This window comes from Salmo trutta, chromosome 3, assembly GCF_901001165.1.
Source record: "Salmo trutta chromosome 3, fSalTru1.1, whole genome shotgun sequence".
NCBI classification, from domain to species: Eukaryota; Metazoa; Chordata; class Actinopteri; order Salmoniformes; family Salmonidae; genus Salmo; species Salmo trutta.
The window spans coordinates 16,595,305-16,619,914 of NC_042959.1; the positions used below are offsets into that span (position 1 = coordinate 16,595,305).

The 24,610-nt window shown below is 40.2% G+C and overlaps 2 protein-coding genes across 3 annotated transcripts in view; one reads left to right on the forward strand and one right to left on the reverse strand.

The window, feature by feature from the left end:
- Positions 1-7,397, reverse strand: part of LOC115169404 (NXPE family member 3-like) — a 33,228-nt gene extending 25,831 nt beyond the window's left edge. Inside the window, exon 1 of one of the 2 annotated variants that reach the window (XM_029724991.1) lies at positions 7,331-7,397. The gene's annotated coding sequence lies outside the window, so the exon portion shown is untranslated. Of the gene's footprint in view, positions 1-4,589; positions 4,741-7,330 lie in introns of those variants that run through there. The other variant, XM_029724983.1, reaches the window with a different exon arrangement.
- Positions 7,398-14,593: 7,196 nt separating this feature from the next.
- Positions 14,594-16,582, forward strand: LOC115169423 (uncharacterized). The gene is made up of 5 exons (XM_029725015.1): positions 14,594-14,814; positions 15,051-15,389; positions 15,569-15,685; positions 15,794-15,849; positions 15,992-16,582. The coding sequence occupies exons 1-5, from the start codon at positions 14,619-14,621 to the stop codon at positions 16,121-16,123; spliced, it is 840 nt and encodes a 279-aa protein (XP_029580875.1). The 5' UTR covers positions 14,594-14,618; the 3' UTR covers positions 16,124-16,582.
- Positions 16,583-24,610: the final 8,028 nt, after the last annotated feature.

Consider the following 24,610-nt stretch of genomic DNA (forward strand, 5'->3'; position numbering starts at 1 on the left):
GTTGTTCACTGCACCAAATCACTCTTTCAATTTGGATACATATTCAATATAAGTATCTGACTTTCATGATGCAATATTCAGTTTACTTTTGAAATTATTTTCTTGTCATTTGTTAACAATACAATCACTTAATCAAACTGCTCAAAACAGATAACTAGTGAAGCAAAATGATGTAGTGCATAGTCAAAGATGCAATATGCAAAATCACTCTGCCATTTCCTAGTTGCTAAAATTCTAATAGTTTGCCTAATTTCAGATTATGTGATAAAACAAGCAAGTATAGTCTAGAGAATCATTGTACCACCTAAACCGCTGTGAAATATATATTTTCCATAACCAAATAGATTGTATTTTCAGCTGTTTGAAGCTGGTGTACAAAACTGAAAGTAAAGGATGCAAAAACAAAACTAGCGTACATAGAGCCGATCTACCGCTTCTTAGACTTGCATTCATTGAGAATGACAAATCTATAACTCACATTTCTATGTGAATTTTGTCGGGTCGCCCAAAAAGTTACATATTGCAGCTTTTACGTATATAGTTTGATAACTGCTAAACACTTAATTTATAGATTTTTTCCATCATAAATGTATCAATTTGACATCAATTTATGTTGGAAGGTAAAACCAAATCCTATATGGATGTGGCTGTAAATACTACATCATTATTCTCCATCAGCCAGTGTGCTTCAATAGGACAAAGTGGAAATAGTCACTCTATAGGGCTCCAGAGTGGCGCAGCAGTCTAAGGCACTGCATCTCTGTGCTAGAGATGTCACTACAGACCCTGGTTTGATTCCAGACTGTGTGCACAATTGACATTTTTATCTTGTTTTTTGTATTATAATTTTTTTTTTTTTTTTTAAATGACCAAATAACGGACCTATAATTATCCTATGTATTGGTGACTAAATGTTGATATGGTATTTCACAAAAACAATACAAAAATAAAATAAACTGTAGCAGGCTCGACTCAATTGTTTGCAGTGTTCATTGTATATGTATATTGGCACTATTCCATTTTGGTTCAGTATTTATCAGTTTGGAGCAGTTTTATTAAGTGAAACGTACTGTTAACAAATGACAAGAAAATCTTATCAAATGTAATGTGAATATTGCATTGTAAAAAGCAGATGTATGCAAATTGAAAGAGTGATTTGGTGCAGTGAACAAGTGACACTGTGAATTTGTTTGTTGTACTCAGTCAATTGAAAATGTGCTTAAGAGTTTTGAAATGTGCCATTTTGATGATCTGTTTAGATTTTTGTGCTTACAGTTGTGAAAATGTACCACACACTTGTGAAAATTGCACTAAAGTGATTGAAACTGAAATTACCCCAAAAAGAGAAAATCTTATCACTGTACTGTAAAAATTATGACGCCCTGGAGCTGTTTTCTGTTAAGCCTACTCAGCAAAGGTTCCTCCTTGCCACTCCTATGGCTGCCACCAAAGCTAGTTTACATGCACCAAACCTTTGTTCATGGGAACATGGATGTCTTATCTATGGAAGCCTGTTCCTGTTGTGCAATGGGGCTTCCCACTCTACTTTCTAAACTGGCTGTAACCAGAATAGAAAGAAGAATGGGAGGCCCCGGTGCACAACTGAGCAAGAGAACAAGTACATTAGAGTACTTAGAGTAGCGCATTAGAGTATTGCAAAACACCAGTCTCAACGTCAACAGTGAAGAGGCGACTCCGGGAAGCTGGCCTTCTAGGCAGAGTTCCTCTGTCCAGTATCTGTGTTCTTTTGCCCATCTTAATATTTTATTTTTATTGGCCAGTCTGAGATAAGGCTTTTTCTTTGCAACTCTGCCTAGAATGTCAGCATCCCAGAGTCGCCTCTTCACTGTTGACGTTGAGACTGGTGTTTTACGGGTACTATTTAATGAAGCTGCCAGTTGAGGACTTGTGAGGCGTCTGTTTCTCAAACTAGACACTCTAATGTACTTGTCCTCTTGCTCAGTTGTGCACCGGGGCCTCCCACTCTTCTTTCTATTCTGGTTAGAGCCAGTTTGCGCTGTTCTGTGAAGGGAGTAGTACACAGCATTGTACGAGATCTTCAGTTTCTTGGCAATTTCTGGCTATTTTGAGCCTGTAATCGAACGCACAAATGCTGATGCTCCAGATACTCAACTCGTCTAAAGAAAGGCCTGTTTTATTGCGTCTTTAATCAGGAACCGTTTTCAGCTGTGATAACATAATTGCAAAATGGTTTTCTAATGATCAATTAGCCTTTTAAAATGATAAACTTGGATTAGCTAACACAACGTGCCATTGGAACACAGGAGTGAAGATTGCTGATAATGGGCCTCTGTACGCCTATGTACGTATTCCATAAAAAATCGGCCATTTCCAGCTACAGTAGTCATTTACAACATTAACAATGTCTACACTGTATTTCTGATCAATTTGATGTTATTTTAATGGACAAAAATTGTATTTTCTTTCAAAAACAAGAACATTTCTAAGTGACTTCAACAATATGGCTATATGGGTTATATCTAAACATAATTAAACTTTCCTGTAAAATACAGTAAACAGAGCAGTAGGTTCCTCTGAAGACTGCAATCTTGCACCAACTATGGGACGTTAACAACTGTATGAATAGCACATGACGCTTTGACGTTTGTTACAGTCAATGCTTCATACTTCTGACAGTCAAAAGCTGTCGTTAAATCAAACTAGAGCATCATAAATAGTCAGCAAATAATCAAAAGGTGTTCATAGGCTATCTGAGAGTTTGTTCTTATTAAAGGAGTATTCAATCCAAGAGTGATATTATGCCTTATTGATCACCAACATACAAAGTGTACGAAATACCTTCATAACTGTCACTGTAGGCTCTTATACTCTTCTGTATATGGGCCGAACAACCATGATTGATAATCCATATAGGCCTACTGAAGTAAATAATAATTATAATAATAATGAAAACATAATGATGCATTAGATACATTAACCTAATATTCATATGGTTTGATAATGACACTGATTTAGTGAAGACTAAACCACCATTACTGTTATTTTACAATAATGTACTTAAATTACTCAAAACATACTGTTTCTTTCATGGGAAACAAGATGTGGGGAACACATCTCGACAATCTGGTACAAAAAAGTAAAGGACTGAGTAGTCTACATACTCGGAAAAGGGAAGTCATTTGCTTAGTTTCCATGAACTTGTCCAGTGATTTTGTTTTGTCGACATTTAGAAAAGTCGCATATAGAAAATAAATTCGACAATTGCCAGCCAGCAATGGTACATTTCCATTTAACCATCTTGTGTCGCAATATCTATCTTTTATCGGTGCAATAAAAGACAGATAATTCATTCATCAATTAAATTGTATGTGAACATATCGGCCTATGTTGGACCAAAGTGACAAATATGGTGATTGAAAATAATTGAAATGTTAGCAAGGCGGCTATTTCAGTGGCTGATTGACTGATGCGCTCTGTACAGCGCTGATAGCATTACAGGCGAGACAGTTCTCTCAAGGTAGGATTTCAACGCTCATGATTGATTACAACTGTAACACTTTCAGAGCCCTTATATTAGCAAAAAACTATAGTGTCTAATAATAATTATGAGGTGATTGAAGTGTTTCCATTACCCATTTAGGCCAATTGCGCAGTTTCATGTCTCCGGTAGCCCGTAAAAGCCCGAACCGGTATAACGCAAGAATTGAGTAATGTTTGCCATATTCTACTAATTATAATGTGCCAGAGTATCGCCACGGTCCGTGCCATGGTGAAACGTGCACTCCTGTAGATCGGAAACAAGTGGATGGTTAAACCTGCCAGCCAACCACAAAAGTAAGGCGAAGCAATTCAGGCATTATTGAAAGTCTGTACAATCCTTGTCCTGCAAATAAACATTATTTGTATAGTTAAATGTTTATATTGCAAGCAATAGGCATTTAAAATTAAATGTGAAGTGGAACGTTACAGTTACACGGTGACCTAACATGCCCAATGTAGCTACCTTCAAAATGATTCGGCAATCACCGTTAATTCGAAAAACACAGTTTCCATCATTTGTCGCAATAAAGAAAGTTCTACAAAACAAATATTCACCCCTGTGGAACGAATAAAAATGTTGGCGATTTTTAGAAGGTTACTCCTATATCTGCCGCTTCAATTAGACGTCGTAATGATTTTTTTGCAACTTTGCTTTTGTCGAATAAACCTGTGTCAATGGAAACATGTCTAATGTAGGCTATTTTCACTTTTTAGATTAATAAGACCAACAAATAATGGAAATTGTAGGTATCAAAAATATAAACGAGGTAGGCCTAATGATTTCTATTATTCCATGTAAAATTGGCTAATGCGTATTTCGATAATCGATTCATCTGGGTGGCTAATAACAAGCCGAAACCGTTACAATACCTTCTTCAATGGATAAGCAGAGTGTAAATAATCAAACTAATCTTAGGAAAACGCTCCAGATCATACGTCAAATGTTACCATTTTTCATTAAGTCTAGTAGCCTAACCTAAAAAACGGATATGAAATAGTATTATCCATCCACTCTCCAAAGTCTCATTTATTCACCAGGTATTATTTTGAAAGTATATTGTACTTACCGACGTAAAGGTCGTAGGCTACCCTGCAACAAGCGCTACTCCACAAAAATACCCTCTTGACACACTCGTATACGGTGCTGAATGATCAGTCATTTATGATTATCTCCTATAATGGCTTTCGACCATCTCTCCCCACCCAAATAGTGTACCAACCTACAGCCATCCCCCCTATGACTGTAGCTGAATTTAAAAAGGTCAAATGCAGCCGTTTTAATCTCATTATCAAATGATTTCTGGGTAAAAAATTACTTGTTAAGTACCTTACAGTGATTCTTTTCAATTAAAATCATCGATTAAAAAAACATGACAAAAATTGCTTGTTAGCAAAGAACAATTTCTCAAGTTAGAATTTTTCTAGAACTTTCTGGGAGTGGTCTGAGTGGGGAAAACTAGCTGTTATTGGCAGAGGGGTTTGGAGCTCTTTCTTATTGCCTGGTAACATCACCAGGCAGGCCAACACTCCATCCCACCACAGCAGGCTGACATTTCAGGTGGTCCTTTCAAACAACTCTTACACTAAAAGGGTATTATAATGTTCACAATTTCACAGTATTATTCCAACCTCATAGTGTGGAAATAAATATAACACAAGGGAAATCAAGTTTTTGACTGCACTGGGCCTTTAAAATAATCCAATAAGTAATCATCTATTTTTTCAAAAGTATCCGTCACCTGATTACAATATTTTTGCAAACATAACAGATTACAGTTCCAGGTTTTTTTGCAATCTTATTATACGTACGTGTAATCAGTTATTCCCCAACACTGTTTACAGGAATAAATACTCAGACACTTCTACCTGAAGCAAGTAATGAGGTCTCTGTAAATGTAGCCTATTGTGCAGGCTGTGCTGCAGCTGGTGCATGTTGGGATATGTCCTTGCCACTCCAGCATAGCTGCAATGCATTTGCACTTCAAAAAGACTCGTTCAAACTTGCTTCTAGTAGGCAACCACCATGTCAAAATGAAAGATGATGTTCAAACACTTTATGCTGGATTTGTTTGAATATAGGCTATATGGATTATATCTAAACATAATTAAACCTTCCTGTAAAATACAGTAAACAGAGCAGTAGGTCCCTCTGAAGACTGCAATCTGCACCAACTCTGGGGCTTTGAGAACTGCATGAATAGCACATGACGCTTTGACGTGTGTTACAGCCAATGCTTCATACTTCTGACAGTCCAAAGCTGTCCTTAAATCAAACTAGAGTATCATAAATAGTCAGCAAATAATCAAAAGGTGTTTATAGGCTATCCGAGAGTTTGTTCTTATTAAAGGAGTTTTCAATCCAAGAGTGATATTTTTCCTTATTGATCACCAAAATACAAAGTGTACGAAATACCTTCAAAATTGTCACTGGCTCTTATGCTCTTCTGTATATGGGCCGAACAACCATGATTGATAATCCATATAGGCCTACTGAAGTAAATAATAATAATAATTCTAATAATAATGAAAACATAATGATGCATTAGATACATTAACCTAATATTCATATAGGTCTGATAATGACACTGCTTTAGTGAAGACTAAACCTCCATAATTGTTATTTGGCAATAATGCGGCCAGTGCCCCTGTGACAACAATTTTGGACCCCCTTGTGGCCCCCCTGAATGTGGAGTATGAAATAATTTTTACATAACACATTTTTGCTATCGTTCTTTTTTTACATCCATTATTAGACAGTGGCAACGCGGAACATGGTATTTTGCCTGATAATGCCTGCAATGCAGTGAAGAAAACCATATGACAACAATAACGTCTAATGTAACTGGCCCCTCTAACAGTACAACTGGCCCCAGCTTGGCCCCCCCAGTTGAAATGGTCTAGAACAGCCACTGCGGATATAATGCAAGAATTGAGTAATGTTTGCCATATTCTAATAATTCTAATGTGCCAGAGTATCGCCACGGTCTGTGCCATGGTGAAACGTGCACTCCTGTAGATCGGAAACAAGTGGATGGTTAAACCTGCCAGCCAACCACAAAAGTAAGGCGAAGCAATTCAGGCATTCTTGAAAGTCAGGACAATCATTGTCTTGCAAATAAATATTATTTGTATAGATAAATGTTTCTTTTGCAAGCAGTAGGCATTTAAAATTAAATGTGAAGTGGAACGTTACAGTTACACGGTGACCTAACATGCCAATGTAGCTACCTTCAAATTGATTCGGCAATCACCATTTTTTCGAAAAACACCATTTCCATCATTTGTCGCAATAAAGAAAGTTTTCCAAAGCAAAAATTCACCCCGTAGAACGAATAAAAGCGTTTGCGATCGTTAGAAGGTTTCTCCTATATCTGCCGCTTCAATTAGACGATGTAATCATTTTTTTTGCGACTTTGCTTTTAACGAATAAACCTGTGTCAATGGAAACATGTCTAATGTAGGCTATTTTCACTTTTTAGATTAATAAGACCAACAAATAATGGAAATTGTACGTATCAAAAATATAAACGAGGTAGGCCTACTGATTTCTATAATTCCATGTAAAATTAGGCTATGGAATATTTTGATAACTGACTAATCTGAGTGGTTAATAATAAGCCGAAACCGTTACAATACCTTCTTCAATGGATAAGCAGATTGTAAATAATCAAACTGACCTTAGGAAAACGCTCCAGATCATAAGTCTGGTAGCCTAACCTACAAAACGGATATGAAATAATATTCTCCATCCACTCTCCAAAGTCTCATTTATTCACCAGGTATTATTTTGAAAATATATTGTACTTACTGACGTAAAGGTCGTAGGCTACCCTGCAACAAGCGCTACTCTACAAAAAATACCCTCTTGACACACTCGTAGGCGGTGCTGAATGATCAGTCATTTATGATTATCTCCTATAATGGCTTTCGACCATCTCTCTCCACCCAAATAGTGTACCAACCTACAGCTATCCACCCTATGACTGTAGCTGAATTTAAAAAGGTCCAATGCAGCCGTTTTAATCTCATTATCAAATGATTTCTGGGTAACAATTAAGTACCTTAGTGTGATTGTTTTCAATTAAAATCGTCGAAAAAATATACAAAAATTGCTTCTTAGCAAAGAGAAATTTGTTAAGTTAGAGTTTTGCTAGGACTATCTGGGAGTGGTCTGAGTGGGGAAAACTAGCTGTATTGTCAGAGAGGTTTGAAGCTCTCTTTCTTATTGCCTGGTGACGTCACCAGGCAGGCCAACACTCCAACCCACCACAGCAGGCTGACATTTCAGGTGGTCCTTTCAAACAGCTCTTACACTAAAAGGGTATTATCATAGTTTTCACAATTTCACAGTATTATTCCAACCTCATAGTGTGGAAATAAATATAACACACAGGAAATCACGTTTGTGACTGCACTGGGCCTTTAAAATAATCCAAGAAGTAATCATACTGTTTTTCAAAAGTATCTGAAATCTGATTACAATATTTTTGCTAACACAACAGATTACAGTTTCAGGTTTTTTGCAATCAAATTATAAACTCAGCAAAAAAAGAAACGTCCTCTCACTGTCAACTGCGTTTATTTTCAGGAAACTTAACATATGTAAATATTCGTATGAACATAACAAGATTCAACAACTGAGACATAAACTGAACCAATTCCACAGACATGTGAAAAACAGAAATGGAATAATGTGTCCCTGAACAAAGGGGGGGTTAAAATCAAAAGTAACAGTCAGTATCTGGTGTGGCTACCAGCTGTATTAAGTACTGCAGTGCATCTTTTCCTCATGGACTGCACCAGATTTGCCCCACTCTTCCACCAAAGCACCTGCAAGTTCCCGGACATTGACCCTAGCCCTCACCCTCCAATCCAACAGGTCCCAGACGTGCTCAATGCAATTGATATCTGGGCTCTTCGCTGGCCATGGCAGAACACTGACATTCCTGTTTTGCAGGAAATCACACACAGAACGAGCAGTATGACTGGTGGCATTGTCATGCTGGAGTCTCATGTCAGGATGAGCCTGCGGGAAGGGTACCACATGAGGGAGGAGGATGTCTTCCCTTGTAACACACAGAGTTGAGATTGCCTGCAATGATAACATGCTCAGTCCGATGATGCTGTGACACACCGCCCCAGACCATGACGGACCCTCCACCTCCAAATCGATCCCACTCCGGAATACAGGCCTCGGTGTAACGCTCATTCCTTCGACGATAAACACAAATCCGACCATTACCCCTGGTGAGACTTCACCGCAACTCATCAGTGAAGAGCACTTTTTGCCAGTCCTGTCTGGTCCAGCGACGGTGGGTTTGTGCACATAGGCGACGTTGTTGCCGGTGATGTCTGGTGAGGACCTGCCTTACAACAGACCTACAAGCCCTCAGTCCAGCCTCTCTCAGCCTATTGTGGACAGTCTGAGCACTGATGGAGGGATTATGCGTTCCTGGTGTAACTCGGGCAATTGTTGTTGCCATCCTGTGCCTGTCCCGCAGGTGTGATGTTCGGATGTATCGATCCTGTGCAGGTGTTGTTACATATGGTCTGCCACTGCGAGGACGATCAGCTGTCCGTCCTGTCTTCCTGTAGCACTGTCTTAGGCGTCTCACAGTAAGGACATTGCAATTTATTGCCATGGCCCCATCTGCAGTCCTCATGCCTCCTTGCAGCATGCCTAAGGCACGTTCACGCAGATGAGCAGGGACCCTGGGCATCTTTCTTGTGATGTTTTAAAGAGTCAGTAGAAAGGCCTCTTTAGTGTCGACTATCGAGGATTGCTATGGGGCGCAATCAGGCGATGTAGGCTTGTACACGATCGCCCAACCTTAACACACACACTCTCTCTCTGTGGTTACAGTAGGCTAACGTATGTCAATGGTTTTAGGAACAGCAGTAACATCAGTCAGGATTTAGGCTACCAACTGCCTAGCCAGTTGTAGCTCAATCTTGGGTGCAATGATCACGTTCCCACACTGACTGACTGTGGGGAGGCTCATTGATTTAACGTTACTTTAGCCTACATGATACACTACTAAAGTAATAAAATATATAGCTGTTGGCTATATTAGCCACGACTTAGCGTTCTTTGTGCAGCTTCAAATGTCAAACAAAGTTGGAAATTGTTGCGCCTCCGTCTGTAATTTTCTTCCCGCATGTTTTGAAAGTTGCAATCCATTTCTTGTTGATACAGCATCATCATTATATCGGAAAATAATAATTTTGGGTATCATCTTTCTAAGGGCTCCATCTGAATTCACCCGTCGACGTTCGTTAGCACTGCCACGCACAACTTTTTCTCAGCTGGCACAATTTGATTGGCTGCTGTCCGATTCAAACTGTAATCCGTTAAATGAGAGTTGATGTCCTGCACACTTTTTTTAATAGCATCATTTTTAATATTTGGGCTTGGGGAGGGTATCAAGTCAGGTCGAGTCATAAGGCTCCAGTCCAAGTCAAGTCACGAGTCATTGGTGTTAAAGTCAAAGTCGAGTTGCCAGTCATCATATTCCTGACTCGAGTCTGACTCGAGTCCAAGTCATGTGACTCGAGTCCACACCTCTGTAATTTTCTAACTCTGTTTCTACTTTTATCCAATGTAAAAAACACCATTTCAAATGTTGCTACATAAGACCGAATCGAGGCGGTCGGTCACAAAATATTGTGCATCTAGCTTGGTAGTGTATTGGCCATGGACATATTGTCAAGTAACTCAGTAAACATTTAGGTCATGTAACGTACATAATTGAAACATTGACAAGTACAGTTGCTTTAATATATATATATACTGCTCAAAAAAATAAAGGGAACACTTTAACAACACATCCTAGATCTGAATGAAATAAATAATCTTATTAAATCCTTTTTTCTTTACACAGTTGAATGGGCTGACACCAAAATCACACAAAAATAATCAATGGAAATCCTATTTATCAACCCATGGAGGTCTGGATTTGGAGTCACACTCAACATTAAAGTGGAAAACCACACTACAGGCTGATCCAACTTTGATGTAATGTCCTTAAAACAAGTCAAAATGAGGCTCAGTAGTGTGTGTGGCCTCCACGTGCCTGTATGACCTCCCTACAACGCCTGGGCATGCTCCTGATGAGGTGGCGGATGGTCTCCTGAGGGATCTCCTCCTAGACCTGGACTAAAGCATCCGCCAACTCCTGGACAGTCTGTGGTGCAACGTGGCGTTGGTGGATGGAGCGAGACATGATGTCCCAGATGTGCTCAATGTGATTCAGGTCTGGGGAACGGCCGGGCCAGTCCATAGCATCAATGCCTTCCTCTTGCAGGAACTGCTGACACACTCCAGCCACATGAGGTCTAGCATTGTCTTGCATTAGGAGGAACCCAGGGCCAACCGCACCAGCATATGGTCTCACAAGGGGTCTGAGGATCTCATCTCGGTACCTAATGGCAGTCAGGCTACCTCTGGCGAGCACATGGAGGGCTGTGCAGCCCCCCAAAGAAATGCCACACCATGACTGACCCACCGCCAAACCCGTCATGCTGGAGGATGTTGCAGGCAGCAGAACGTTCTCCACGGCGTCTCTAGACTCTGTCACGTCTGTCACGTGCAGAGTGTGAACCTGCTTTCATCTGTGAAGTGCCAGTGGCGAATTTGCCAATCTTGGTGTTCTCTGGCAAATGCCAAACGTCCTGCACGGTGTTGGGCTGTAAGCACAACCCTCACCTGTGGACGTCGGGCCCTCATACCACCCTCATGGAGTCTATTTCTGACCGTTTGAGCAGACACATGCACATTTGTGGCCTGCTGGAGGTCATTTTGCAGGGCTCTGGCAGTGCTTCTCCTGCTCCTCCTTGCACAAAGGTGGAGGTAGCGGTCCTGCTGCTGGGTTATTGCCCTCCTACGGCCTCCTCCACGTCTCCTGATGTACTGGCCTGTCTCCTGGTAGCGCCTCCATGCTCTGGACACTACGCTGACAGACACAGCAAACCTTCTTGCCACAGCTCGCATTGATGTGCCATCCTGGATGAGCTGCACTACCTGAGCCACTTGTGTGGGTTGTAGACTCCGTCTCATGCTACCACTAGAGTGAAAGCACCGCCAGCATTCAAACGTGACCAAAACATCAGCCAGGAAGCATAGGAACTGAGAAGTGGTCTGTGGTCCCCACCTGCAGAACCACTCCTTTATTGGGGGCGTCTTGCTAATTGCCTATAATTTCCACCTGTTGTCTATTCCATTTGCACAACAGCATGTGAAATTTATTGTCAATCAGTGTTGCTTCCTAAGTGGACAGTTTGATTTCACAGCAATGTGATTGACTTGGAGTTACATTGTGTTGTTTAAGTGTTTCGTTTATTTTTTTGAGCAGTGTATATTAGAAGGCCAGCATCCCAGAGTCGCCTCTTCACTGTTGACGTTGAGACCGGTGTTATGCGGGTACTATTTAATGAAGCTGCCAGTTGAGGACTTGTGAGGCATCCGTTTCTCAAACTAGACACTCAAATGTACTTGTCCTCTTGCTCAGTTGTGCAGTTTGCGCTGTTCTGTGAAGGGAGTAGTACACAGCATTGTACGAGATCTTCAGTTTCTTGTCAATTTCTCGCTTTGAATAGCCTTCATTTCTCAGAACAAGAGTAGACTGACGAGTTTCAGAAGAAAGTTCTTTGTTTCTGGCTATTTTGAGCCTGTAATCGAACGCACAAATGCTGATGCTCCAGATACTCAACTCGTCTAAAGAAAGGCCTGTTTTATTGCGTCTTTAATCAGGAACAGTTTTCAGCTGTGATAACATAATTGCAAAATGGTTTTCTAATGATCAATTAGCCTTTTAAAATGATAAACTTGGATTAGCTAACACAACGTGCCATTGGAACACAGGAGTGAAGATTGCTGATAATGGGCCTCTGTACGCCTATGTACGTATTCCATAAAAAATCGGCCATTTCCAGCTACAGTAGTCATTTACAACATTAACAATGTCTACACTGTATTTCTGATCAATTTGATGTTATTTTAATGGACAAAAATTGTATTTTCTTTCAAAAACAAGAACATTTCTAAGTGACTTCAACAATTTTCAAGGGTAGTGTATATATATAAAAATATGAATATCATGGAGGATAACTAAGCCTTTGTATGCAATGCCCTGATACATTAAGTGCTCAAATCTCTGACAACTGAACAATGAGGTGGACACAAGGAATAGTGTTTTTGTAATTTGTGATAGGCTGTTTTTAAGGACACGTAAATGTGGCTCATATGGCCAAGATCCCTCATTTATTGATGGATCTGAATGCATATGGATGTCCATTAAATTTCTCATATGGCATATTGTTGATATGAAGATTTTAGAATATTCATATGAAAATCTGTCACCAGTTGGATGGAAACCTAGCTGTAGACACCCTAAAGACTCTGGCAAGTGCGCTAGTCCTGTGTCACGTTGATTACGGCTGCACATCATGGTTCACCAGCAGCCACAAACATCTAAGGATTATGCATCCAGCCAAACAAACTTGTAAGAATTGTACTTAAAACCCAATCATACTCATCTGGAGGTTGAGCATTTTTTGTCTATCTCTGTAATGTGTCTGATTCTATGTAATTGTAGATTTATTTATGTATAAAATAGGGACCACAATGGAAATAGGTCCCCGACTTTATTGTACAATACACAAAAAATCTGGGGTTTTTTACTGACAAATAAAGTAAATCAATCAATCCAAACTGTGCAGCAGCCAATTGATTAATGGAAATAGACATCTGTAACAAAACACCAAAAAGTTTAATGACATTCGGAGATTGTCAAGCAAAGCCTTCGATACTGGGTAAGTCTACAAGGTAGGGGGGATGTATTTTCTGTTTGTCGAGATTGCCATAGTCTAGTTATCGTGGTGTTGAAACTGAAAACCATGATATTGAAGTGTCCGTAGTTGGTAGGCTTTGTTTATTGGTTGTGTGGTGCATTGGCACATAAACTTGTCTGTGGAAAGTTCATTGCATATATTTTATATAATTAGAAATATGGCATCAAAATGTTGAAAATCAGATTCCCCCTAGCTGGTCATTGTTTGCAGCTGGCTCTGATCGTAGTGCAATGAAACAGGCAGGGAGAGTGAGCACATCTGTGGTGGTCGGTGAACCCTCAACATTCGGGCCCGTAGCCCTGCGTGGCATCGACTGTGCCACAAAAGCAAGCTAAAGTGAGAAAGTCAATATCCACGTTTATAAACACAGTTATTGTTATTTGTGGTTGTAAACATTATTTTGAGTTAATTATGTTAGGGGGAGAGTGTTCAATTTACTTTTAGAAGGGGAGGGTCATTTGAAAATATTCCCCCCAATAAATGTAGATCTGTCCCTTAGGTAACCAACCAGGTTGTTGATAGGAAAATTTAATAGGAAGTGTAATAGGATTTAGTTTTCTCCAGCCTATCAGATAGGTCTGTGAGTATAGACTTGCCTTTTTTGCATTTCATGGGCAGAGGACAACTGCACCAGGCGTGTAAGAGCTACTCACCAAGATGATCAACATTGGAGTGATTGTGGTACTTCTCAGTTTGATATGTAAGTGAAATTCCAACCTTAACCTATATTTTAATAATGAATGGCTTAATTCCAAGACCCTAGTTCTGGACTAAAACTATTCTTAATGGAGATTCTGAAAAGCATTCTAAATGGAGATGGCCTAATCTGTCTCAGGGAAAGCAGTCATTTATCATATATTTCTAACATGTAGTTCATTAATCTGAAATGTTAAAGGAAACATGGTGCATATGGATAAAAACTGTGGACATGTTTCACCTCAAACACAATTGAAGGTGTTGCATAAAAAAATATGAACAGAAAAATATTTTCCCATTTAAGTTGAGTGTTTCTTGTAAATGCATTGCATTATCACTTTATAACATTGGCAATAGTTGTATTTTAATTGGCATGGTTATAAAATGTGTTTTTACAGATGTGACACAATGCAATGATGTTCAGTATCAAACTCAAGTTCGGGAGGTTCATCCTGGGGACCCAGTGACTCTCTACTGTGTTTTTTCAAAGGAAGATATCAATATGTTCTGGTACAAACATGGTGGGGCAAAAGCCTCAAAGTATTGTAACAATGACAAAATATGATATGCCTGTATGGCACAAGGACTTTAACCATTCACGTTTCAATGTGGAGAAGGCTGATGCTGATGGGATGTATCGACTTGCTATTACAAACACGGACACAACAGATGAAGCCGTGTACTATTGTGCAGTGAGAACAGTCTATGAAGTAAACTTTATCAATGGGACTCATTTACTATTGAAAGGTAATCATAGTACCTAAATACTATTAACATTAGTACATTTACATGTTATTCACACAGCTCCCTTTGTACCCACTGTGTTGTGTTGATTGTTTGAATGCCAGTAGTATCATACACATATGTATTATTACAAAAGAAAAACCCTCATTAATGTATACAATTAGCTGACAAAACTGAACTCTTAGAATCTTTGTGAAGCATGTGATAAATTAGAGAATCAAAACATATATATAATTTAGGTAAGAATCACCAGAGGTCACACTACCATACTGTGGTGCAGAGGCCAGTGTCTGACCCAGTCCATCCAGGACACTCTGTACTCTCTGAGACCTGTACAGGAGAACACAGTGTGTACTGGTTCAGAGCCAGATCAGGAGAATCCCATCCAGGAGTCATTTACACCCCTGGGAACAGGAGTGATGAGTGTGAGAAGAGCCCTGAGACTCCATCTCCTACACAGAGCTGTGTCTACAGCCTCTCTAAGAACAACCTCAGTCTCTCTGATGCTGGGACTTACTACTCTGCTGTGGCCACATGTGGGGAGATCTTGTTTGGCAATGGAACAAACCTGCATATTGGTAGGTAGTGTATATATATATATATATATATATATATCGAAAATCTAAAACATTCTTAACAACTGAAGCTATGATTAAAGGTTGAGTGGCATCAGTTCTTGAGATTGTACACCTAAAAAAACATCTGTATAACTTTATTTTACATAAGTAAAAACAATGATTTTGTTGTACATTTCTAGAAAAAGCAACAGATCCTGTAATCATTGCTTTAGGAGTGACCTCGGCATTCTGTCTGATAGCGATCCTTATCCTCATCTGCACCAGACATACTAGACCAGTTTGTGAACATTGTAAAGGTGAACTGTTTAACGTTGCAAATTGTTAAGGATTATCTAAAACTGTTTGGCAAATTTCCCTTTGAAAGTCTAGTAATTTTGATGCTTTGTTTTTATTAATGGGAACAGCGGGTGCTTTTCAGCATATCGGACATGACAACTCAAGTAGAGAATCAAGCAGCAAGGTAAACACCGCAAAGTTGTCTAATCAATATTGTCCAGAAATGTAACATGGCATTACTTTTCTCACCTTATTATTTGAAAACTACGTATCCTGTTAGGGATTAACATTGTATAATAGTTTGATGAAAATATGACTATTCACAGGATCAAGATGCAGATACCCTGAATTATGCTGCATTGAATTTCTCTGAGAGCAAAACTAAAAGAGGAAGAAAGAAGAGCGAGACACCACAGGACAGTGTGTACTCTGATGTCAGGTGTTCAGACTGGGAGTGAACTACAGTACAGAGGAATACATTTTAGTCAAAAATCGATTTTTTAATTGCTATTATATACTTTAATTGTCAAGACAAAAAGCAACACTCTTTTGTATCATAGGGCATCAGGGTTTTTCTCATCTCTGAAACCCAGAACCTAATCTCATTTCTAGACTAATGTGAGTAGCAGAACGAAGGACAAATTCTCTATCCTGTATTTTATTGTTCATGTTTTCACGTAATTCAAGAATTGATCCCAATTGTTGCTGTAATGTTAAATTAAATTAAGCTTGTGATATTTATGTTTATTTTTATCTAGTATACTTTGTGTAGTATCATTGCATACCACAGCATTTCTTGAGTTGAAATTTGAATTTATGAATCTGTTGATGTACCGTATATTTGCTTTATTACATTACAAAATGTACCATTGCATATTAAAACACATTTCACCAATAAAATATTGTTTCCATGTGAACCCAGTGCAGTCTCTCAAAGTTGCATTAACAATGTCATAATGAAATCATGAAAAACCACCAAAGCCCATACTGCTTCCTGGTGGTGATCTGGGCACCCTTTCCAACCATGTACATACTGTATGTCCACATGGTACCGTCTCCATTCAAGGACTTGACAACACTCCCTCTTACAATTAATGTAAGATCACCACACTGGAGTTTCATTTATACCCTGTTCACACTGCTAAACTGAGCTTTACTGCATTGCCCTGGTTGCCTGGCAAGCATAAAGATGTAGGATCTTAATTTGTTCACACTGTTGCATGATCAAATTATATTTTTCACATGCTTTGTAAACAACAGGTGTAGACTAACAGTGAAATGCTTACTTAAAATAATAGAAAGATAATAACACGAGGAATAAATACACAACTAGTAAGATTAACTTGGCTATATACACAGGGTACCAGTACCAGTACCGAGTCATTGTGCGGGGGTACGAGGTAATTGAGGTAGATATGTACATTTAGGTAGGGGTAAAGTGACTAGGCAACAAGCTAGATAATTAACAGTAGCAGCAGCATATGTGAGTCAAAAGAGTTAGCGCAAACAGGATCAATAGAGATTGTCTGGGTAGCTATTTGGTGAACTATTTAGCACTCTTACGGCTTGAAGGTAGAAGCTGTTCAGGGTCCTGTTGGGTCCAGACTTGCTGCATCGGTACTGCTTGCCATGCGGTAGCAGAGAGAACAGTCTATGACTCGGTGGCTGGAGTCTTTGACCATTTTTAGGGCCTTCCTCTGACACCGCCTGGTATAGAGGTCCTGAATGGCAGGGAGCTCAGCCCCAGTGATATACTAGTCATTACGCACTACTTTCTGTAGCACCTTTAAAAAAAAAATCACCTTTATTTAACCAGGTTGGCCAGTTGAGAAAAAGTTCTCATTTACAACTGCGACCTGGTCAAGATATAGCAAAGCAGTGCGACACATACAACAACACAGAGTTACACATGGAATAAACAAGCGTACAGTCAATAACACAATAGAAAAAAAATTGAAAAATAAATAGGCCATAGTAGCGAATTAATTAACATTTAGCAAATTAACACTGGAGTGATAGATGTGCAGGTGATGATGTGCAAGTAGAAATACTGGTGTGCAAAATAGCAGAAAAGTAAATAAAAACAATATGGGGATGAGGTGAGATGAGATGAGAGTGAAGGAGGCTTTGTTGCGAAATAGGAAGCCAATTCTAGATTTAATTTTGGATTTGAGATGTTTAATATAAGTCTGTAAGGAGAGTTTACAGTCTAGCCAGACACCTACTGTAGGTATTTGCAGTTGTCCACATATTCTAAGTCAGAACCATCCAGATTAGTGATGCTAGTCGGGCGGGCGGGCGGGCGGGCAGCGAACGGTTGAAAAGCATGCATTTGGTTTTACTAGCATTTAAGAGCAGTTGGAGGCCATGGAAGGAGTGTTGTATAGCATTGAAGCTCATTTGGAGGTTTGTTAATTTCTTATGGGCAGGTGGGACGGTAGCGTCCCACCTGGCCAACATCCGTTGAAATTGCAGAGCGCGAAATTCAAACTACAGAATTATAAATATATTTTTTCTCATAAAATCACAAGTGTAATACATCAAAATAAAGCTTAACTTCTTGTTAATTAGGGACAGACGTTCCACTAGCGGAACGCCTCACCAATATCCAATGTTATAGCGTGGCGCAAAATACAAATACCTCATAAATGCTATAACTTAAATTTCTCAAATATATGACTATTTTACACCATTTTAAAGACAAGACTCTCCTTTATCTAACCACATTGTCGGATTTCAAATAGGTTTTACAGCGAAAGCAAAACATTAGATTATGTCAGGAGAGTACCCTCCCAAAAATAATCACACAGCCATTTTCAAAGCAAGCATATATGTCCCAAAAACCAAAACCACAGCTAAATGCAGCACTAACCTTTGATGATCTTCATCAGATGACACTCCTATGACATTATGTTATACAATACATGCATGTTTTGTTCAATCAAGTTCATATTTATATCAAAAAACTGATTTTTACATTAGCATGTGATGTTCAGAACTAGCATACCCACCGCAAACTTCCGGTGAATTTACTAAATTACTCACGCTAAACGTTGACAAAAAACATAACAATTATTTTAAGAATTATAGATACAGAACTCCTTTATGTAATCGCGGTGTCAGATTTTAAAATAGCTTTTCGGTGAAAGCACATTTTGCAATATTCTAAGTACATGGCCCGGCCATCATGGCTAGCTAATTTGACACCCACCAACTTTACTATAAGAAAAATTGGATTACCTTTGCTGTTCTTCGTCAGAATGCACTCCCAGGACTTCTACTTCAACAACAAATGTTGTTTTGGTTCGACATAATCCATAGTTATATTGCAATAGCTCTGTTTTGTTCGTGCGTTGAGGTCACTATCCGAAGGGTGACGAGCGGGTGCATTTCATGACTGACAAAAAAATTCAAAATATTCCATTACCGTACTTCGAAGCATGTCAAAAGCTGTTTAAAATCAATTTTTATGCTATTTTTCTCGTAAAATAGCGATAATATTCCAACCGGGCGACGTTGTATTCATTCAAACACTGAAAGAAAAACATGGAGTTGTCTCGTGCATGCGCATCTCCAGTGTCATTGTTCTCAGCAGGACCACTCACAAAAAGTCCTGCTGTTTTTCGCCCAGAGACTGGAGAGCTCTCATTCCACTTTCTGGCTCCTTCTGAGAGCCAATGGAAGCCTTAGAAAATGTCATGTTACAGCAGAGATGCTGTATTTTTGATAGAGATGCCCTAAAAGGAGAACAAATTGTCAGACAGGGCACTTCCTGTATAGAATCTTCTCAGGTTTTGGCCTGCCATATGAGTTCTGTTATACTCACAGACACCATTCAAACAGTTTTAGAAACTTTAGAGTGTTTTCTATCCAAATCTACTAATTATATGCATATTCTAGTTTCTGGGCAGGAGTAGTAACCAGATTAAATCAGATACGTTTTTTATCCGGCCGTGAAAATACTGCCCCCTATCCCAGACAGGTTAATGGGTTTGTGCTTATTAGTAACTGGAATAAGCAATTTCATAAATGTGTAAAGTGCTGCGTCTGGTTGCTCCTCATTACACACCACAGACCAGCAAATATTCTTTACATCATCAACATATGAATCAAAATATTCACAATAAGACGTATTGTATGACCTCTTATACACTATATTAGGCCCAGCTTTTGGAACTTTGGTTTTTCTAGATATGGTAATTATATTGTGATCACTACATCCTATGGATTTGGATACTGCTTTAAAGCTAATTTCTGCAGCATAGGTAAAGATGTGATCAATACATGTTGATGATTTCATTCCTGTGCTCTTTGTAAATACCCTGGTAGGTTAACTGACAACCTGAACCAGGTTGCAGGCAATTTGGGGAACATAAATTAAGTTTCTTACATTGTGTCTGCCAACTCACCTAAGGACAATATACATTTGATGCAACATTATGATGACTCATTGTCACAAAGGTAGGGATTAACTGAGCTGGTCGTGGGTCATTGATAAGTCATTGTTTCAACGCGGCCCTGAAATGCGTGGATAGAGTCCAGGAGCCATGATGACTTGGATGGACTCCGTCATTCCTGTAGAGTATCTTCTGTTTCCAGAAGGTGTCAAAGTTATCTATAAAAGTGACTCCAGCAGAGATACAGCAATCTTGTAGCCAGATGTGTAATGCCAGTAGCCTGCTGAATCTTTCACACCCATGGCCCAATGATGGAACCTGAAATGATTGTCTTTTAATGCTAAAATAAATTCTTTAAAATCCTTTTTCAGATGTTCTGAGCTAGCCTTCCTGATGTTGTATGACCCCACATGGACTACGACAGTGTCAGCTCCCGTCAATTGTCGTAGCACAGTTGGAAGCAGCCTTGTGACGTCCTGTACTCGTACTCCTGGGTAGCACAGGGTTTTTGCCTTGGGAACAGAGATGTTTCTCACCATAGAGTTGCCTATGATGACAGCTGGTGATGTTGAATGGGTCGGTATCTCAGGCGGCCTCGTGGTCTGACGAAGGTGGGAGCTCCGAGGATCTTTCTTTCTCTCTCGGAGGAGGACCTGAGCCCTAGGACCATGCCTCAGGACTACCTGGCCTGATGACTCCTTGCTGTCCCCAGTCCACATGGCCGTGCTGCTGCTCCAGTTTCAACTGTTCTGCCTGTGGCTACGGAACCCTGACCTGTTCACCGGATGTGCTACCTGTCCCAGACCTGCTGTTTTCAACTCTCTAGAGATAGCAGGAGCTGTAGAGATACTCTGAAAGATTGGCTATGAAAAGCCAACTGACATTTACTCCTGAGGTGCTGACCTGTTGCACCCTTGACAACCACTGTGACTATTATTATTTGACCCTGCTGGTCATTTATGAACATTTGAACATCTTGGCCATGTTCTGTTATAATCTCCACCCGGCACAGCCAGAAGAGGACTGGCCACCCCTCATAGCCTGGTTCCTCTCTAGGTTTCTTCCTAGGTTCTGGCCTTTCTAGGGAGTTTTTCCTAGCCACCGTGCTTCTACACCTGCATTGCTTGCTGTTTGGGGTTTTAGGCTGGGTTTCTGTACAGCACTTTGTGACATCACCTGATGTAAGAAGGGCTTTATAAATAAATCAGATTTATTGATTGATCTGAACCTGAGGTACAAGCCACCGGAGAGGGAGAAAGAACAGAGGACGAAGACACAGGTACCTCCAGATCTGATCTTGAATCAGAAGCCCCCAAGGAAGAAGGCGCCAGAACCTCTGGATCCAGGGTAGCAAAGCCGTTTCTGGTCTGTGTCAGGTCCACCCTCAACATCTCCAAGGAAACTCCCGTTGCCAGAGAACACTTTCTTCGACTTCCACGGCGAGTGACGTATCTCCATGGCTGGTTGGTTGCGTCGAGAACAGCTCTGAACTCCAGGGAAGGGGGAGACCCCTTCAAGGATGGAACCCTGCTGAGCAAGGGCCAGTCGGCAATGGAGAGCCGACACGGCAGCGACACTTCCACCAGACCAGAGTGGTGTCCGGCTACTGGGGTGGAAGAAAAATAGAAAGTTAGCAGGCGTGGATTCCCCAGTAGCTTGTGTAGGTTTGCTACTTGCAAAGAGTCGAAAAAGTATATAAAAACACACAGCTTTACAAAACAATAAACCAAGGTCTCTCGTCCAGCTTTCAGCGTTTCAACAGCTTTCAACAACAAACATACGTTGCGCTCAGATGACGTTGGTGTGTGTGGACCATGTTAACCTCTCTAGGGCAGGCGGGACGAAATCGTCCCACCTACGTAACAGCCAGTTGAATCCTGTGGCGCGATTTTCAAATACCTTAGAAATGCTATTACTTAAATTTCTCAAACATATGACTATTTTACAGCTATTTAAAGACAAGACTCTCGTTAATCTAACCACACTGTCCGATTTCAAAAAGGCTTTACAACGAAAGCAAAACATTAGATTATGTCAGCAGAGTACCCAGCCAGAAATAATCAGACACCCATTTTTCAAGCTAGCATATAATGTCACAAAAACCCAGAAGACAGCTAAATGCAGCACTAACCTTTGATGATCTTCATCAGATGACACACCTAGGACATTATGTTATACAATACATGCATGTTTTGTTCAATCAAGTTCATATTTATATCAAAAACCAGCTTTTTACATTAGCATGTGACGTTCAGAACTAGCATACCCCCCGCAAACTTCCGATGAATTTACTAACAATTTACTAAATTACTCACGATAAACGTTCACAAAAAGCATAACAATTATTTTAAGAATTATAGATACAGAACTCCTCTATGCACTCGATATGTCCGATTTTAAAATAGCTTTTCGGTGAAAGCACATTTTGCAATATTCTAAGTAGATAGCCCGGCATCACAGGGCTAGCTATTTAGACACCCAGCAAGTTTAGCACTCACCAAAGTCAGATTTACTATTAGAAAAGTTTGATTATCTTTCCTGTTCTTCGTCAGAATGCACTCCCAGGACTTCTACTTCAATAACAAATGTAGGTTTGGTCCAAAATAATCCATAGTTATGTTCCAACAGCGACGTTTTGTTCGTGCGTTCAAGACACTATCCCAATGGTAAATAACGGTCACGCGCACGGCGCATTTCGTGACAAAAGATTTCTAAATATTTCATTACCGTACTTCGAAGCATGTCAACCGCTGTTTAAAATCAATTTTTATGCCATTTTTCTCGTAAAAAATCGGGAATCTGCAATTCGGTAAACAGCCGAAAGAAAATACAGCACGGGGTCGAATCGGGCACGCGCCTAATTCCTTTGTCCTCTTATCGGCCACTTGGCAAAGGCGATTATGTGTTTCAGCCTGGGGCTGCCTCGTCATCGTTCAACTTTTTCCCGGGCTCTGAGAGCCTATGGAAGCCGTAGGAAGTGTCACGTTACAGCTAAGATCCCCACTCTTCAATAAACAGAGACAAGAAGAACGACTCCTTGTCAGACAGGCCACTTCCTGCATGAAACCTTCTCAGGTTTTTGCCTGCCATATGAGTTCTGTTATACTCACAGACACCATTCAAACAGTTTTAGAAACTTTAGGGTATTTTCTATCCAAAGCCAATAATTATATGCATATTCTAGTTACTGGGCAGGAGTAGTAACCAGATTAAATCGGGTACGTTTTTTATCCGGCCGTGTAAATACTGACCCCTACCCCCAACAGGTTAATTCCTTAGTGATGTAGACACCGAGGAACTTGAACCTCTCGACCTGCTCCACTACAGCCCTGTCAAAGTGGATGTGTGAATGCTGGGCCCTCCGTTTCCTGTAGTCCACGATCAGCTCCTTTGTCTTGCTGACATTGAGGGATAAGTTGTTGTCCTGGCAGTCTCTGACCTGCTCCTTATAGGCTGCCTCATCGTCATCTGTGATCAGCAAACTTGATGATGGTGTTGGAGTTGTGAGTGGTCATGCAGTATTTGGTGAACAGGGAGTGCAGGAGGGGACTATGCACACACCCCTGTGGGGCCCCCATGTTGAGGGTCAGTGTGGCAGAGGAGATGATACATACCCTCACCAGCTGGGGTTGGCCCGTCAGGAAGTCCAGGATCAAGTTGCAAAGGGAGGTGTTCAGTCCCAGGGTCCTAAGCTAGGGCGTCCACTATGGCTCTCCACCTCCCTCTTTTCTCTGCGAGGGCGTTTGCCTCTTGTCAGGCGACCCCTGTTTTATTCAGTTCCTGTAGAGTGGAGCATCTCTAGTTGGTTTTTGGTCTGTTTATTTTTCCTTGTGGTTTGTAGCCCAGCGCTTGTCTTGTTATGTGTATTATGTCTTTCCTGAGTGATCCTGAGTGATCTCCATTTTCTTCTCATCAGATTGATGATGACCTCTTTCTTCTTCATTCACAGGTCTTGGTTTGTTATGTTGTTGGGCCACTATATCCTCAGTATATACTGTACCATTGGAAGTTATTGATAAATATTTTGAGTGAAACCCTTTTATATGATAATTGAATTGTGGCCTTGATCTTTCCTTGACCTGGTCCGAAAGCAGCTAAATCAGCTATTCCTTGACCCTAAAGGCCTGAATTAGAATAACACTGTCCTATGCTATCCTGTTTGTAGGGTAGGATCTCTGTAACATGTGTACCATTGCTGTACTTACACTCTACCTGTCTATGTAACCACCAGGTTAATACATAGGTATCGTTGGTAGACAATTACCTTTAACTAGGTGTAATTTCTAACAACATATAACATTAGAGTTGATGTTGTGCCATTATGATTATTATATTACCTGTACAATAAAGGTACAATGAGCTCAGAACTTTGAGAACTTTTTGTTGGCTATTCCCCTTCACATAACTACTGATAGTGACTACGTTTGGCATAACATTATCTGAAAGCTGTACAAATAGCAATGAAGCCTACTTGACATTACCCTCTTGTAAAGCACTTCAGTGTAAGGGCTGTTGAAGGGAGTAGACCAAGGTGCAGCAGAGGATGTG